Genomic DNA, 16,836 nt, shown 5'->3' with positions numbered 1-16,836 from the left:
CCTGTGCCCCACTCCTGACCCCCAGCCCTCGGAGAGTTACAGACATTGATTAAATCTCTCAGTCTTCTCTTCTCCAGACTAAGCAGCCCCAGGTCCCTCAGCCTCTCCTCCTCAGGCAGTGCTCCTGTCCCCTCATCCTTGTAGCCCCCTGTGGGATTCTCCCGAGCAGATTCCTGTCTCTCTTCATCTGGGGAGCCCAAAACTGAGCACAGAGGATCACTGAGTCCAGTCACACAATCATGGAATTGTTCTGGTTGGAAAAGCCCTCTAAAATCATCCAGTCCAACCATCAACCCAGCCCCACCGTGGCCACTAAACCACGTCCCCAAGGGTCACATCTGTATGCATTTTGAACTCCTCCAGGGATGGGGACTCCACCACCTCCCTGGGCAGCCTGTGCCAATCTTTGACCACTCTTACAGCCCAGAAATTGTTCCTGATCTCCAACCTAACTCTGCCCTGGCACAATTTCAGGCTGTTTCCTCTCTTTCTATCACCTGATACTAGGGAGAAGAGACCAACCTCCACCTCACTCCTCCTTTTTCAGGTAGCTGTGGAGAGCAAGGAGGTCTCCCTTCACATCTGGCAGCAGGATGTGAGGTTGCAGCACCTGGAAAGAATTCCAAGTGGCATTTAGGAAACCAAGGACTTTCAGGAGACTTGCAGAGCCTGCTGCTATAGAAAAAACAGAGTGTGTTTATTTCCTTTTGAACCAAAATTACAAGCTGAGGAAAGCCCTGGTGGGGTACATTGAGATACATCCTTGGAGACTGACTTATTGCCAGAGTGTTCCTCCACAGAGTCAGAGCCACATGCACTATAGACCTTCACCCTCTTCCACCTCATCACAATACTTAGGATTAAAAAGGCTCTCCTGGCAATTCTGTCAATGCTGGCACTCACCTGTAGGCTTCTGCAGTGTGCAAGGAGCCCTGAAGAGGGATTTGGTAGCACCAAGCTGGTAAAAATCATAAGGCACAGTCCCAGGCATAAGGAACAGGAAGGATTTGTTAGCAACAGAGCCTTACTGACCTCCTCAGCCTGTGTCTGAAGTCTCTGCACCCAGGACAACGTTCACCTGTCCACAGAATGGTCGAGGTTGGAAGGGATGTCTGGAGCTCATCTGGTCCAGCTCATCTGTTCACACATGGCAGGCTCACAGGATGTTAGGGGTTGGAAGGGACCCAAGGAGATCATCCAGTCCAACCCCCCTGCCAGAGCAGGACAATACTACCACAGATCACACAGGAACACATCCAGACAGGCCTGGAAAGGCTCCAGAGAAGGAGACTCCACAACCTCTCTGGGAAGAAGACAGTTCCAGCAGAGACTCCCAGAGCCAATTGTTCAGGACCATCCTCAAGGTGGGAGACTGATAGGCAGTGCTTGCTGAGCCTCCAGACTGTTCTGGGGAGCCCAAGAGTTGGTACCTCCTGGTGGGAGGTCTCCAACTCCTCTGATGGCAGTTTAGAAGCCACAAAGGGCTGCTGGGTGTGCAGGGTGATGCTTTCACAGGATCAGGGAATGGGCTGGGTTGGAAGGGGCCTGAAAGATAACTACTTCCAACTCCTCTGTTATGAACAGGGACACTTCCCACTAGCCCAGGTTGCTCAAGGTCTCATCCCTGGCCATGAACAGCTCCAGGGAGGGGGCATCCACAACCTCCCTGGGCAACCTGTGCCAGTGTCTCCCTACTCTCACTGGAATTTCTTCTTATTCTACAGTCTCAATCTCCCTTCTCCCAGCTCAGAGCCATTCCTCCTTATCCTGTCACTCCCAGCCCTTGTCACAAGTCCCTCCCCAGCTCTTCTGTAGCCCACTTCAGGCAGTGGAAGGCTGCTTTAAGGTCTCCCTGGAGCTTTCTCATCTACAGGCTGAACAAACCCCCAACTCTCTCAGCCTGTCCCAATAGGGGAGGCTCTCCAGCCCTCTGCCCATCTTCATGCCCTCCTCTGGACCCTGTCCAGCAGTTCCCCAAACTCTTCTCAAATTAACATGAAGAATTAATCAAGTGGTGCCTGTGATAAGCTCCAAGCATAAAAATCCACCAGGTCCAGCCTGCAAGCTCTGAGCACTCACCACAGGCCAAAGCTTCCAGCTTGCTTCAGTGGAAGTCTTCCAGCAGAGCTGGACTTTGGGCTGGGTACTGCAGAGAGTGCTACAGATCTTTCCACAGCATTTTGGTTCTCCACTTTTCCCAGCAGCATTCAACTTTGGCAGGCAGGGGATTTGTAGCAATGGTTTCAGCAGAGGTCTCTGGGTGCAGAATCAGCCTTTTGCTTGTCTGGCCAGGATTAGGAAGACATTGCTGAGATCATCATGTGGACATTTCACAGCCAAAGCAGCTATTAAACAAGGGGTGGAGGGTGGTGGAGGGGGGAAAGGCAAGCAAGAGAGAAGAGCTGCAGTCTGCAGTGAGTATCCCTTTAGAAAGGACCCTCTGGGAAAGACAAGCAAGAGCAAGGGCTGCAGTCTGCAGTGAGTATCCCTTTAGAAAGGACCCCCTGGGATAGACAAGCAAGAGAGAAGAGCTGCAGTCTGCAGTGAGTATCCCTTTAGAAAGGACCCTCTGGAAAAGACAAGCAAGAGCTGCAGTCTGCACTGAGTATCCCTCTAGAAAGGACCCCTTGAGGAAGACAAGCAAGAGCTGCAGTCTGCACTGAGTATCCCTTTGGAAAGGACCTCTTGGGGAAAACAAGCAAGAGAGAAGAGCTGCAGTCTGCAGTGAGTATCCCTTTGGAAATGACCCCTTGGGGAAAACAAGCAAGAGAGAAGAGCTGCAGTCTGCAGTGAGTATCCCTTTGGAAAGGACCCTCTGGAAAAGACAAGCAAGAGGCAAGAGCTGCAGTCTGCACTGAGTATCCCTCTAGAAAGGATCCCTTGAGGAAGACAAGCAAGAGCTGCAGTCTGCAGTGAGTATCCCTTTGGAAAGGACTCCCTGGCTTGGTTTTGGAGGTAGTTTTGCAGAGGGTCTCTCTCTACTCAAACTTGCTGCTGGAAATGTTTGCAGCTGCATGAAAGCCCCAAACAAGTCACAAGGTAGAATCCTTCTAAGAGTTGAAGGATTTCAGACCCAACAACACACTCAACCCTGCCACAGCAGTCACCTTCACATGGGAAAGACAAAGGGCAATGGGGACTAATTCACAGGCTCACAGGATGTCAGGGGTTGGAAGGGACCCAAAGAGATCATCCAGTCCAACCCCCCTGCCACAGCAGGACCACACAATCTAGCTCAGGGCACACAGGAACACATCCAGACAGGCCTGGAAAGGCTCCACACAAGGAGACTCCACAACCTCTCTGGGCAGCCTGTGCCAGGGCTCTGGGACCCTTCCAGGCAAGAAGTTGCCCCTTGTGTTGAGCTGGAACCTCCTGTGCTGCAGCTTCCATCCACTGCTCCTTGTCCTATCCCAGGGAGCAGTGAGCAGAGCCTGTGGCCCTCTCCTCCTGACCCCCATCCCTCAGAGAGTTAGAAACATTGATTAGATCTCCTCTCAGTCTTCTCTTCTCCAGACTAAGCAGCCCCAGATCCCTCAGCCTCTCCTCATCAGGCAGTGCTTCAGTCACATAATCATCCTCCTGGCCCTGGGGAGATTCCAGTTGGACTCTCCTGGAAAGATTCCAGTTGGACTCTTCCAACCTGCTTGATTCTATGATTGCAGAAGAAAATGCTTCCCCATGAGAATAGTCAGAGGTTGGGATCACCTCCCAAGGGCAGCAGTGGATTTCCCTACACTGGGCAGCTTTATGATTCAACTAGGCAGGGTGCTGGGCCAGCCCATTTCAACTCCACCATCACCTAGAAAGGTTGGACCAGATGATCCTTGGAGTCTCTTCCAACCTGGCATTCTGGAATTCTCCCACAACAGTCACCTTCAAGCTCTCCAGTTAGTCTGCTGTCCAGTGAGCTGAGAATTCACAGCTCCAGATCCTGTTCAAGCTGGATGGGAAGGAGATAAACACCCCCAAACCTCTAGTGAGGAGCATGTGGCATGCAGAGGAGCTCGAGAAGCAGGTGACTGTTGTGAAATGAGCTTGAAATTGAGCAGCTTGCTCCAATAACATCTTTGATCACATTGGGTGCTTCTGTGCTTCACAACCTCCCTGGACAACCTGTGCCAGTGTCTCACCACCCTCAACCTGGGCCAGAGTCTCACCACCTTCACTGCAAAGAGCTTCTTCCTAATATTCACTTTCAATCTCCCCTCTGCCACTTCAGACCCATTCCTCTCCTCTAAGCCTTCTCCTCTCCAGGCTGCACAGCCCCAACTCTCTCAGCCTGTGCTCACAGCAGAGCTGCTGCAGCCCTCTCAGAGAAAGATTTTGGCTTCTGAAAACCTGCCACCTGTATTAATTCTACTCCAAATCAGTGGTGTCTTCTACTCCAAATCAATACTACCTTCTGCCACTCAACCCCCCAAATCCACTTTCCTAACTCTCCATTCAACTAAAACTTGACTCAGCCCAGCAGAATAAAACCACTCCAGCCACGTGTTCCTCTGAAGTGAACCATGAACATCCCAGCCAGGCTGGGGTGACTTAGAGCTGCAGGGCTGAAGGCTTGGCTGTTATTTTCATGTCATTGAATTCACACTTGGAGAACAAAAGAAGTCAGAGAAGCTCCACACACAACCACCTCAGCTTAAACGAGTCCTGCAAAGTTTGGAGCTTTGGCTCTGTCTTTCTGACTGCTTCCACAAGCCTCCTCCACCCAGCAGTCCACCAGTGCTGTAATTACACAGAGCAGAGGAGAAAATGCAGCCCCAGCCCTGCTCAGAGGAGAGTCCTGCACTGAAAATCATCCTGTTCCTGCGCTGAAAATCTCCTTGTGTTACACATTCAAAGCCTGCAACAGAGGAAAAACTCACTGAATTTAAAACTTTCTACTCAGAAAGGCTCTAAATTGGCTTCAAAGATGGTGCTCAGGCACCTGGCAAGAGATCAGATGCTTCTGTGAATGGACTCGAGCCATGTGGCTGCAAAAAGCAACCACCACAGAGAGTCGTGCTGCTGTCACTACAGGTCACATCACCTTCTAGTGCTCTTGGAAGATAAAGCAGGAGGGAAATGCAAGCTATACATCACAAGAATGAGAAAACATAGGCATGGCTCTCTCCAAGACCTGAAGGAAGACCACAAGAAACAAAGCAAATCTTCTCACAACCTGTTTGGGTTTGGATCCATCTTCACGATCTTCCCTGACCCACTATCAGATGTGTGGCTCTGTTTGCCCCTCCTCATTTTCCACTTACACACTCCTGGACCTTAAAACACTCTGAGAGGGGTGGGTGGGTGGCATCTTTGCTTTTCATTCCACAGCTCCTCACTGGGATTCTCTCTACACACAAAAGGGGATTTACAAACTGCCCAGAATCATAGAATCAAGCAGGTTGGAAGAGAGCTCCAAGCTCAGCCAGCCCAACCTAGCACCCAGCCCTGCCCAACCAACCAGACCATGGCACTAAGTGCCCCAGCCAGGCTTGGCTGCAACACCTCCAGCCACAGCCACTCCACCACCTCCCTGGGCAGCCCATTCCAGTGCCAATCACTCTCTCTGACAACAACTTCCTCCTCACACCCAGCCTAGACCTGCCCTGGTACAGCTTCAGGCTGTGTCCCCTTCTTCTGTCCCTGGCTGCCTGGCAGCAGAGCCCAACCCCACCTGGCTACAGCCTCCCTGCAGGCAGCTGCAGGCAGCAATGAGCTCTGTCCTGAGCCTCCTCTGCTGCAGGCTGCACCCCCCCAGCTCCCTCAGCCTCTCCTCACAGGGCTGTGCTCCAGGCCCCTCACCAGCTTCATTGCCCTAAATCTCTCTCATGCCTATAAACAAGAATCTCAACAACATCTCTGGAGCAACACTTTGAGTTCAGTGATTTTGTATGGGGAACACACCAAAACCCAACAAACCCCACACAGACCCTGGGTAGAATCTGAGCTCCAGAAAGCTGTAAAATTGATTCATTTGCTCTCAACAAATTGGCTGATGCTTGTGATGGGACCAAGGCTTGAGCCTGAACCTTTCCTTCCCAGCTTTCTGTTGATTTTTAGGGGCAACCACAGGTGCTCAGGAGTTAACAGTTTTATTTGGATGTATTCCGTGTTTCAAGGCATTTCTGTGCTCTTTTGGAGGAGGGAAACAAAATGCTCAGATGATAAAATTCCCACACCAAGTTCTTTTGGTGCCTACAACTCACAGCTCTGTTAAAAAACCAGAAATCTCAGTCAGGATAGTGAGGGGAAAAGCAGCACAGAGAAAGAAAAGCCTTCAAAGAGGAGTCAGCCATTTGCAAGTTCCTAAAGCATCACACAAACCCCTTTGTGCTTTTGATCAGAGATGTTAAAACTCTCCCCCAGAATAAAAACCAAACCACCCAAAGAGCTCAGTTGGAGATAACTGAAAATAGGGGTTTTAAAATCCATTTCCTTGCTGGCTCAAGCAAAAGGCTCTGTGGAACCATCCTGCTAGGGAATGGTTTGATTTCTAGAACAGCATGAACTAGCACATCTGCCAAACTGTCACCTTACTCCACAGCTGAGCTGACCTTACTCACTGGTGTAACAACACACCACACATCCAGAGCGAGACAGCTGCCTCCAAGTTAGCCCTTGAAAAGGTGAACCTTTTGACCAACCTTTTTGGTTCAGTTTTGAGATTCAACATTTAGCCTCTAATTAAAAAGCCAACCCATTAAAAAACCTTCTGCATCTCCCCTCCTTTTCCCACCTGCTTAACAATTAAAATCCAGCTGTGCCTTTCTGGCAACAACAAAGCTTTTTACTAGCTGACCAGTTTGGGCAGCACAGTACAGAGAGGTATGCTGCTGTTGGAGTCAGAGGCTAGGTTTGCCCTTAGCTTGTTGGCCACCCCAACTACAGGAGGCAGCTTGGATCCTATCCCTGGGAAGGAGCTGGTGTAGCTGGAAAGGCGTTTGCTGGAGGGTTTGTCGGCGCCGGGGGGCTTGGGAGTCCGTTTGCAAATCCAAGGGTGCCTTAAAGCTTGAGCCGGGGTCATGCGGGTGGCAGGATCCCAGCTGAGACACTCCTTTAAGAACTCTGTGAAGAGAGGGTCGTCACAGCCTTTCAGAGCTGTCCCCCAGTCTTTGTGCCCTGGAGCACCTCGGATTTTCCCCCGGCGGGAGCGGCTACCCATGAGGGTCACTCTGCCGTCCGCCTGCGTGGTGGCAGTGCAGTAGCGAGGGTGACCCTTGGAGTTGATGAAGTTCTTGGCTCGTTTAGATTGATCCAAAAGCTTTTGAGGAGGCATCCCAAGGAGTTCCATCATACAAGCCAGCTGGTCTGCCTCATCCTCACCAGGAAAAAGAGGGTATCCAGTCAATAGCTCCACCAGAATGCAGCCGAAGCTCCACATGTCTATGGGCATCCCATAGCGGCTCCCCAGGATGACCTCTGGCGCCCGATAGAAACGAGACTGAATGTATGTGTAGACCCTTTGGTGCTCAAAGCAGCTGGACCCAAAATCTATCACCTTGATTCCACTCCTCCCTTGCTGTTTGAGGAGGATATTTTCTGGTTTCAAGTCACAGTGGATGATTTTGTTTCTATAAAGGGCGTCCAAGCACTGCAGTATGGAGTGAGCAAACTTACGGACCAGCTGGATACTGAAACCCTGAAACTTGTTTCTTTTAATCAGCTCATACAGATTCATACTCAAGAGTTCAAAGGTCATACAGATGTGGTTTCGAAAGGTGAAGCTTTCCAGCATGTGGATAACATTCATGCTCCCTGTTTTATCCTGCTTCTTCAGATGCTCCAGGATCCGGATCTCTTCCGCTGCTTGCCGGTGGAACCGCTTCTCGTTGCGAACCATCTTTAAGGCTAAGTGTTGGTGGAGTTTGTGATCGTAAACTTTAGCAACTTGGCCAAAACTGCCTTTGCCAATGATTTTGAGCACTTCATACCTGTAAGCAAGGTGGTCATGGGGCACGTGAATGTAGCTGCCTTGGTCATCATCATAACCTCCGTTGTTGGGTCCCCCGATTACTCCTTGCCTCTTCTTTGCAGCTGCACCCACAAAGTATATCTCAGAGAAGTTAAATATCTCTTGCTGTTCATAAGCAGATAATTGGTGCTTGTACTGCTTGACAGCTTGCTCTGGAGCTTGGGAAATGGCTTTGTGTGCTTTGGAGGAACCACCACCTTTACAAGTGCTTATGCTCTCTAGACTTTTATCCTTGGCCAGGGAAGGAAGAGCTCTTTCCGACACTGTAATTCCTGCAGGCTGGAGAGTGCTGCTCCTTCTGTTGCCAGAGTCCTCAAACAACTGCTCCACTTTGACCTGACTTCCAGCCAAAGAGTGATCCTTCATTGCAAGCTTGTTGCTAGAAACCTACAGATGGGGAAAAAAGAATATAGTAATAATGACTAGGGGAAAAAAAAAGCTTCAGTTGATCTTTTAAAAGCACAGACCTGGATTAAAACCAACCCCACATCAACCAAACCCAGCAGCAGCAATACAAGATGCTGGATCTGAACTAACTCCAGCGAGAAGCAGAGTTAAGAGAAGGGTCTAAAAAGCTCTGAAACAAGGCCTGGCACAAATGGAGGGCAGAAGGGCTCTGCAGTGGGACCCTGACCACCTGGACAGATGGGCAGAGTCCAATGGGATGGTGTTCAATAGCTCCAAGTGCAGGGTGCTGCACTTTGGCCACAGCAACCCCATGCAGAGATACAGGCTGGGGTCGGAGTGGCTGAGAGCAGCCAGACAGAGAGGGATCTGGGGGTGCTGATTGATACCCACCTGAACATGAGCCAGCAGTGTGCCCAGGTGGCCAAGAGAGCCAGTGGCATCCTGGCCTGCATCAGGAATGGTGTGGCCAGCAGGAGCAGGGAGGTCATTCTGCCCCTGTACTCTGCACTGGTTAGACCACACCTTGAGTGCTGTGTTCAGTTCTGGGCCCCCCAGTTTAGGAGGGACATTGAGATGCTTGAGCGTGTCCAGAGAAGGGCAACGAGGCTGGGGAGAGGCCTTGAGCACAGCCCTACGAGGAGAGGCTGAGGGAGCTGGGATTGGTTAGCCTGGAGAAGAGGAGGCTCAGGGGTGACCTTATTGCTGTCTACAACTACCTGAGGGGAGGTTGTGGCCAGGAGGAGGTTGCTCTCTTCTCTCAGGTGGCCAGCACCAGAACGAGAGGACACAGCCTCAGGCTGTGCCAGGGGAGATTTAGGCTGGAGGTGAGGAGAAAGTTCTTCCCTGAGAGAGTCATTGGACACTGGAATGGGCTGCCCGGGGAGGTGGTGGAGTCGCCGTCCCTGGAGCTGTTCAAGGCAGGACTGGACGTGGCACTTGGTGCCATGGTCTGGCCTTGAGCTCTGTGGTAAAGGGTTGGACTTGATGATCTGTGAGGTCTCTTCCAACCTTGGTGATGCTGTGATACTGTGAAATGTGGTGTGTTTTTAAGCCCACAAAGGGTAAAGGCCAGGCAGGCAAGCCCTCACCCAAGGACACAATACCTATCTCCACCAGCATGCACACAGTCAGCAAACAGCCGGGGCAACAGCTATGTTTAGCTTTTAACGTGGGTGCAGCAAACACAGCCCAGGACAGATGCAACTTGCACCTGTCTGAAACATGCAACACAACAGGAACGTGCTGCAAAGTGTGAGGAATACTGCAAGTGGGCCAAAGGGTGACAAAGAAATGACAGCAGGGGACACAGAATGGCTTGAGTTGGAAAGGATAGAATAGTAGAATGGTTTAGGTTGGAAGGATCCACAAAACTCAGCCAGTTCCAACCTCCCTACCATAGGCAGGGACAGCTCCCACTAGAAGAGGTTGCTCAAGGCCTCATCCAACCTGGCCTTGAACATCTCCAGGGAGGTTGTGGAGCGCAGAAGCACCCAATGTGATCAAAGATCTGTGCTTCTGTGCTCCACAACCTCCCTGGGCAGCCTGTGCCAGTGTCTCACCACCCTCATTGCAAACAACTTCTTCCTAACATCCACTTTCAATCTCCCCTCTGCCACTTCAAACCCATTCCTTCTCCTCCTGTCATCACAAGACCTTGTCAATAGTCCCTCCCCAGCCCTCCTGTAGCCCCCTTCAGATCCTGCAAGGCCACTCCAAGGTCTCCTCCAAGCCTTCTCTTCTTCAGCCTGCACAGCCCCAACTCTCTCAGCCTGTGCTCAGAGCAGAGCTGCTGCAGCCCTCTCAGCATCTTGGTGGCCTCCTCTGCACTGGCTCCAACACTTCCATGTCCTGCCTGTGTTGGGGGCTCCAGAACAGTACGAAGTACTCCAAGATCTTACAGAGCATCTGGTCTAACCCCTCCACCTAGGGCAGAGACATCTTCCACTAGCCCAGGTTGCTCACAGCCTCATCTAGCCTGGTCGGAAACACTTCCAGGGATGAGATGACCACAACATCTCTGAGCAACCTGTTCCAGTGTCTCACCACCCTCAAAATAAAGAGTTTCTTCCTGATACCCAATCCAAAATCTCCCCTGCTCTCATTTCACAGGCTCACAGGATGTTAGGGGTTGGAAGGGACCCAAGGAGATCATCCAGTCCAACCCCCCTGCCAGAGCAGGCCAATCCTACCACAGATCACAGAGTAACACATCCAGACAGGCGCATTCAGACCATTGGCCCTTGCCCTATCACCAGAGGCCTTTAGACCAAGTCCCTCTCCCACATAAAGCTGGTGTAGCCAAGCCGAACGAGGAGCAAAAGGATGACAGTGCAAGACAAGAGAATCCATGCTTAAAAAGGAGGATGTTTTAAGTGGAAAATGCCACCCTAACCTCAGCTGCCTTGGAAATCACAAGAGATGCACAACTATCTTGAAACCAGACTTGGCAGCTCTGAGTAATCCAGAAGATCTCTTACTCCAACTCAGCAGACAGTAGCCTGCAACCACTGCCTCTGCCTGCCATCTGTTCCAATATTTACATCTGAAACGAAGGGGTGGAAGGTGAGGGAAGCACTCCCAAACCTTTCAGGCTTGTCATTTGTACCATTTAGTAAGCACTCAACTCCCTGGAGTTCGGTTTCTTACTACAGCAGCAGTTACTCCCCTTCCCTACTCACTGCTCCACGCTGACAGGCAGCAGAGAGGTGTTGTCTTACCCTGTGCCACACTGAAGGAGCCATGACTTGGAGCAGCAACATCTGTTTTCCATTTCATCCTTTCATCTAAAAATAAAGATTTGAGGCACATGCCAAACCCAATCCCTGAAAAACCAAAATAACTTCACAGGAATCAAACCAAAGAGGGGGGTGGGGGGGAACAAATACATCTATAAAAATAAACCTGCAGACCCACAGCAGTAAAACCAAATTCCTTTTTAGTTACAGCCAATCTGACATCTCGATGCAGGCAGTAAATAAGGGAAGTGAACATTCTCATCCAGACCCAACTACATGTGTCTCTGTTAAAAGATCACAGAATCGAGCAGGTTGGAAGAGAGCTCCAAGCTCAGCCAGCCCAACCTAGCACCCAGCCCTGCCCAACCAACCAGACCATGGCACTAAGTGCCCCAGCCAGGCTTGGCTGCAACACCTCCAGCCACAGCCACTCCACCACCTCCCTGGGCAGCCCATTCCAGTGCCAATCACTCTCTCTGACAACAACTTCCTAACAAGATCCAGCCTAGACCTGCCCTGGCACAGCTTGAGCCTCTGTCCCCTTGTTCTGTTGCTGCTTGCCTGGCAGCAGAGCCCAACCCCATCTTGCCACAGCCTCCCTGCAGGCAGCTGCAGGCAGCAATGAGCTCTGCCCTGAGCCTCCTCTGCTGCAGGCTGCACACCCCCAGCTCCCTCAGCCTCTCCTCCCAGGGCTGTGCTCCAGGCCCCTCCCCAGCCTTGCTGCCCTTCTCTAAACACCTTCCAGCACCTCAACATCTCTCTGCAACTCAGGAGTCCAGAACCGGACACAGCACTCCAGGGGTGGCCTGAGCAGTGCTGAGCACAGGGGCAGAAGAACCTCCCTTGTCCTGCTGCCCACACTGCTCCTGAGCCAGCCCAGGATGCCATTGGCTCTGCTGCCCACCTGGGCACTGCTGCCTCCTCTTCAGCTCCTCTCTCCCAGCACCCCCAGCTCCCTCTCTGCCTGGCTGCTCTCAGCCACTCTGGCCCCAGCCTGGAGTGCTGCTTGGGGTTGTTGTGGCCAAAGTGTAGAACCCTGCACTTGGCCATGTTCAATCTCATCCCACTGGCCTCTGCCAACCCATCCAGCCTGGCCTGGTCCCTCTGCAGGGCAAAGAAGAGAGTTCTCTTTGTTGATGCTGCCTGGAAATGTTAGGTTTTGTCCCTGCTCCACCAAAAAAAGAAGGGCATTTCCTGCAGAAGTCTCACTCCTTATCAATGCTGAACAGGAGCCATCAGATATATCCTGTTGAGTTCCACTCCTCTCTGTCCTATCGACCCCAAAATGCAGCTTGGCTTAAGGGAAACGCCTTTCCAGAAGGTCTTAACTAAAAGAAAACCCAAAGCCCAGCCCTGCTGACTTGGAATCAACACCTTTTTTTTCCTCCCTTTCTGGCTGAACCTCTGAGATAACAGCAAGAAGCTTTTAGAACTGAGCCCAGCAGCGAGTTTACAAACAGAGACCACAAGCACAGAACAAGGTTCACACTTTGTTTGTTTGCTGAAGTTATCCAGAGAGGGCAGGAGGAGGTGGGGAGAGAAAAGCAAACCAAAACCAAGCCTGTCCTAGAGTCCAGCTCTTCTTCTGCCCTTTGCAGTCAAACCTCAGTGTTTTTCCTATGTGAGTTGCCATTGTATGCACGACAGAAGCAGCTCTTCTATGGCAGTGATTCAGAACAGCCACAGCTGCCCCTCTGCCAGCAGCCACCCTGCCTCAGTCTGTCTTAGAAAAGGCTCTCCAGGGCAGCCCTCTCTAGCTGGAGGAATTAATTATCCACTCATACTTGCTGGGTTTAGCCAACATTCTCTACCTTTGAAATGCCTAAATAAACAAGGAATTAATGATTCCATTTATCCTGGAGCTATTTCTTAATGAAGAACCAACTCTTTTTTGGATCTCAGACCTGACTCCACAACCAGGATTCAATGTTGGTCCTTCGAGGACTACCAAAATCCTTTGCTAACATAATGATGAGACAGAGATCAACCTCAAACCTGAACTCCAACAAGCTACATGTGAAGTCAGATGACTTCTGGGCTACATCAGCTTGCTTTCAACAGCTTTCTTTTACAGATCACAGGCTGCAGAGGTTTTGTTTTAGTGATAAAAGTGCTCTCAGCAGCCAAGAAATTATGAGGCTGATGACACAAGTGGCACCACGTGGAGGATTTTCACTTACTCCCCAAACTTCACTGGAACTGAGGAGGAAACACTTAGCTCCTACACAAGTGGGTTGTGCAGCAAAAGCACTGCAGTCGTTTGCTAAATGCTGATTTAAACTCAATTGTCCTGCAGGCAGAGATATTTATGTTCTCTTATAGCTGAGATGAAAAAAAGGCACAGCTGCAGACATCAGAACTCTTTAGCTCTCAACATCACACTGTAGCACAAAAAACTTGCAAGGAGGAACCCAAATATCCCTTAATCCCAGACACTTTCTCATTAAACTGAGCATCCTTTTCATCCTTGCATGCTTCATCTCAGTTCCTGCTCACAAGCCACGACTGAGGTGGTAGCTTTTGATGTGTCATCATGCCAAAACCAGGCACTTTCTAAGCCTTAATTTTGCTTCAAGAAGTCAACAGGTTTGATGGAGCAAATGCAGGTGAAGCACACACCAGTGAAACAAAACCTTTGGGGGTTAAATACAAAGAGAACTGGACAGAGCCATCCTTTCTCTTTGGTTACCAAGGACCTAAACACTGCAGTGTAGAAGTCCCCACATCTCTGTGGAAAAGAAAAACAACAACCAAAACCCAACCCCCAACTCTTCCACCTCTGCTGAACAAATCCTCCATTCCTCCTGCTCTCCCCCTCAGTATTGCCCCAAAGGGCAAACACAGCCTGGTGCAACTGAGTTCTCTCACTGAACAGCAGAGCTCACACTAATTGCTCATTAGCTCTTCCAATAATCTCCCACATGGGGATGACTTTTAAACACATCTCACTCAGTGAAATGGCTGTTGGCACTTTTTAGAGTGCAGGGGTGGGGTTTAAACTCAAGCTCCTTCACTTCTGCCAGAATTCAACAGGAGCCAAAACACGTTTAAAAACCATGCCAAGGTCAGAGCACTGTGAGGCTAAACATGACCACCACTGCTGGCTTAAATCAGTTGAAGGAATGATCTCCTGACTCCACATCTCCACTGAGGAAACACAGCCCTTAGGAAGAAGCATCCTAACACCTTCAGCTCCCAAAGAGCTCTTCTGCTAAGCAAAGAGAGTAACAGACAATGGCAAAGTTTGCAGAGGAGAAAGAGACATTTGTTTGGCAGCCATGCAAACCCACACTGCTCCTTCTGCTCTTCTTCAGTCCTTTCCTCTTGGAATTCATAGAATCAACCAGGTTGGAAGAGACCTCCAAGATCATCCAATCTAACCTATCACCCTGCCCTATCCAGCCAACTAGACCATGGCAGTGTTTTCATGAGGGAAACTCAAATGGCAACATGCAAGAGGTAAAGCAAAGCATGTGTGGATGGATGCACACAAAGTGACAGGGCACAGCACTTCAGCCTCCTGTGAACTAACTCTGCTGATTAAAACATGAGCTGAGGACAACAGCAAGGGAGGATTTCTGAGGCTGCCAAGCAAGTTCTGCCCTGAACACAATCCCACATCATGTCTATGCTTGGTAAAAGCAAGGATGTTCATAAGCTACTACAAAGCTGCATCATCCCAATCTGTTGCTTTATTCTCCCCCGGGGAGACATCCAACTCCCCACAGTTGTGTCACACAACACAAGATGAAAACCCAGATTCAAATACTCACATTAGATCTTCCAAGGGCAGGAAGTGCCAAGGGGCTGTGTTCTTCATTTGTAGACTCTTGGTACCTAATCTGATCTATCCTCATATAGGAGTCATATAATCCATCTCCAAACCTGGCTGGAAACATCCCATACACACACACCAGTTAGTCACAACACTTCACTTGGGGAAAGACAAAGGTTGAAATATGTCTCCATCTGCACATTTCAGCCTGCAAATTCATCACTTCTCGTTCACTTATTAATTAACCTTTCCATTTTAACTATCTTTTCATACCACAACTGAGCTTAAAAGCTCTTGAGAAACCTCCCTCTGTGCTATTTTTGATTTAGAGGGTTTTTTTTTGGGGGGGGGGTTTATTTGAATCAACTTTTGCACTGCAAACAGAAACCCTTCAGCAACGTTAACCAGCCCTGCTCCTCCTTTTCCCTTAAGCAGGATAATCCCCAGCTGGGAACGACCACAGAAATCGAGCATTCACTGAAACATTTGATAGGACTATGCCTTAAAGTAGCTTAGCCCTTAAAAAGGATATGGGGAACTACAGCCAACAGGGGAAGGGGGAAAGGGAAGCGGGGGAAGGGGGGAAAGGGAAGCCGGGGAAGGGGGGAAAGGGAAGCCGGGGAAGGGGGGAAAGGGAAGCCGGGGAAGGGGGGAAAGGGAAGCCGGGGAAGGGGGGAAAGGGAAGCCGGGGAAGGGGGGAAAGGGAAGCCGGGGAAGGGGGGAAAGGGAAGCCGGGGAAGGGGGGAAAGGGAAGCCGGGGAAGGGGGGAAAGGGAAGCCGGGGAAGGGGGGAAAGGGAAGCAGGGGAAGGGGGGAAAGGGAAGCAGGGGAAGGGGGGAAAGGGAAGCAGGGGAGGGGGGGAAAGGGAAGCGGGAAGAGGGAAGCAGGGGGGGAAAAGGAAGCGGGAAAAGGGAAGCAGGGGGGAAAAGGAAGCGGGAAAAGGGAAGGGGGGGAAAAGGAAGCGGGAAAAGGGAAGCAGGGGGGAAAGGGAAGCGGGAAAAGGGAAGCAGGGGGGAAAGGGAAGCGGGAAAAGGGAAGCAGGGGGGAAAGGGAAGCGGGAAAAGGGAAGCAGGGGGGAAAGGGAAGCGGGAAAAGGGAAGAGGGGGAAAAGGGAGCCGAGGCCGTGTGGGTTCGCACCGCAAATACTCTCCAAGAACTCACACCCGCAGCGCGTAACGTGCCGGGACTCGCCGCCGTGGCCAACGGGAGAAGCCGAAGCGGGCACTGCCCGAGGCGAGCTCCCCGCTCCCGCTTCGCTCAACCCCGGCTCCCCCCCGGGGCCCACCCCACAGGCCGCGGTCCAGGCTTCTCTCTCCCCTCCCCGCCCCTCCCCAGGACCTCCCGAAGCAGGCCCCGGTGGCCCTCACCAAGCCCGCTCCCACCCGCCGGAACGGGCCCCGCGGCCGCCGCCGCTGCCGCTCGCCTCACCTGCACCGAGGGGAGCCTCCGGTTTCCTGCCCAGCAGCATGGTGACGGGGGGAGACGGCCCCCATCCCCCGCCGGGCCCCGCACCGTCCCCGCTGCCTGCCTGCTTTCCGCCGTCCAGAGCTGCCGTGAGCAGGCTGCGGGCTCCGGTCGGGCTGCGGCCGCCCGCCACTGGCCCGGCCGTTGCCACGGGAACGCTCCCCCCCCCGCCCGCCCCGCACCGGCACGCCCGGCGCCTGCGCAGCGGCGGCAGCGGGAGAGGCTGGAGGAGCGGGGCTGGGCGGCGGGGGTTCGGCGTGTACCGGGGCCGGTACCCGGGGGTGCAGGCGCTTCCAAAAGCGCCGTTACGGTTCCTCACACCGGGTGGGTTTCATTGCCCGATTCTCGCCTCTCTCCCGGGAGACTTCCCCCCCACAGAACAAAGTACAGGCGTTGGGGAAGAGGAAATAGCTCCGTTAGGAGCAAAGTCGCCACTCCCGAGCGCTCCGCGGCCGTGCGGGGGAGGCGGAGGAGCACGGCGGCGGTGACCCC

General features: G+C 51.9%; 1 protein-coding gene across 2 annotated transcripts; it reads right to left on the bottom strand.

The window, feature by feature from the left end:
• Positions 1-6,067: 6,067 nt before the first annotated feature.
• DYRK3 (dual specificity tyrosine phosphorylation regulated kinase 3) lies at positions 6,068-16,472 on the bottom strand. Of its 2 annotated transcripts, none has more exons than XM_064173882.1 (3): positions 16,309-16,472; positions 14,880-14,991; positions 6,068-8,350 (listed from the first exon to the last, which is right to left on the bottom strand). In XM_064173882.1, the coding sequence occupies exons 1-3, from the start codon at positions 16,371-16,373 to the stop codon at positions 6,782-6,784; spliced, it is 1,746 nt and encodes a 581-aa protein (XP_064029952.1). In that variant the 5' UTR covers positions 16,374-16,472; the 3' UTR covers positions 6,068-6,781. The 2 variants fall into 2 exon arrangements, with proteins under 2 accessions (XP_064029952.1, XP_064029951.1); XM_064173881.1 differs by having other exon boundaries at positions 14,880-14,995; positions 16,309-16,457.
• Between the last annotated feature and the right edge of the window lie 364 nt (positions 16,473-16,836).

The sequence above is a fragment of the Pogoniulus pusillus genome, chromosome 39 (genome assembly GCF_015220805.1).
Source record: "Pogoniulus pusillus isolate bPogPus1 chromosome 39, bPogPus1.pri, whole genome shotgun sequence".
Taxonomy (NCBI): domain Eukaryota; kingdom Metazoa; phylum Chordata; class Aves; order Piciformes; family Lybiidae; genus Pogoniulus; species Pogoniulus pusillus.
This window is presented reverse-complemented; position numbering and strand designations above follow the sequence as displayed.

Excerpts from the sequence above, each read along its gene's own strand:
- DYRK3 (XM_064173882.1), bottom strand. The coding sequence starts at position 16,373 with ATGGGGGCCGTCTCCCCCCGTCACCATGCTGCTGGGCAGGAAACCGGA. Across the intron at positions 14,992-16,308 it reads GGAGGCTCCCCTCGGTGCAG|GTTTGGAGATGGATTATATG; the intron begins GTGAGGCGAGCG and ends GTTTCCAGCCAG. Across the intron at positions 8,351-14,879 it reads CTGCCCTTGGAAGATCTAAT|GTTTCTAGCAACAAGCTTGC; the intron begins GTGAGTATTTGA and ends CCCCATCTGTAG.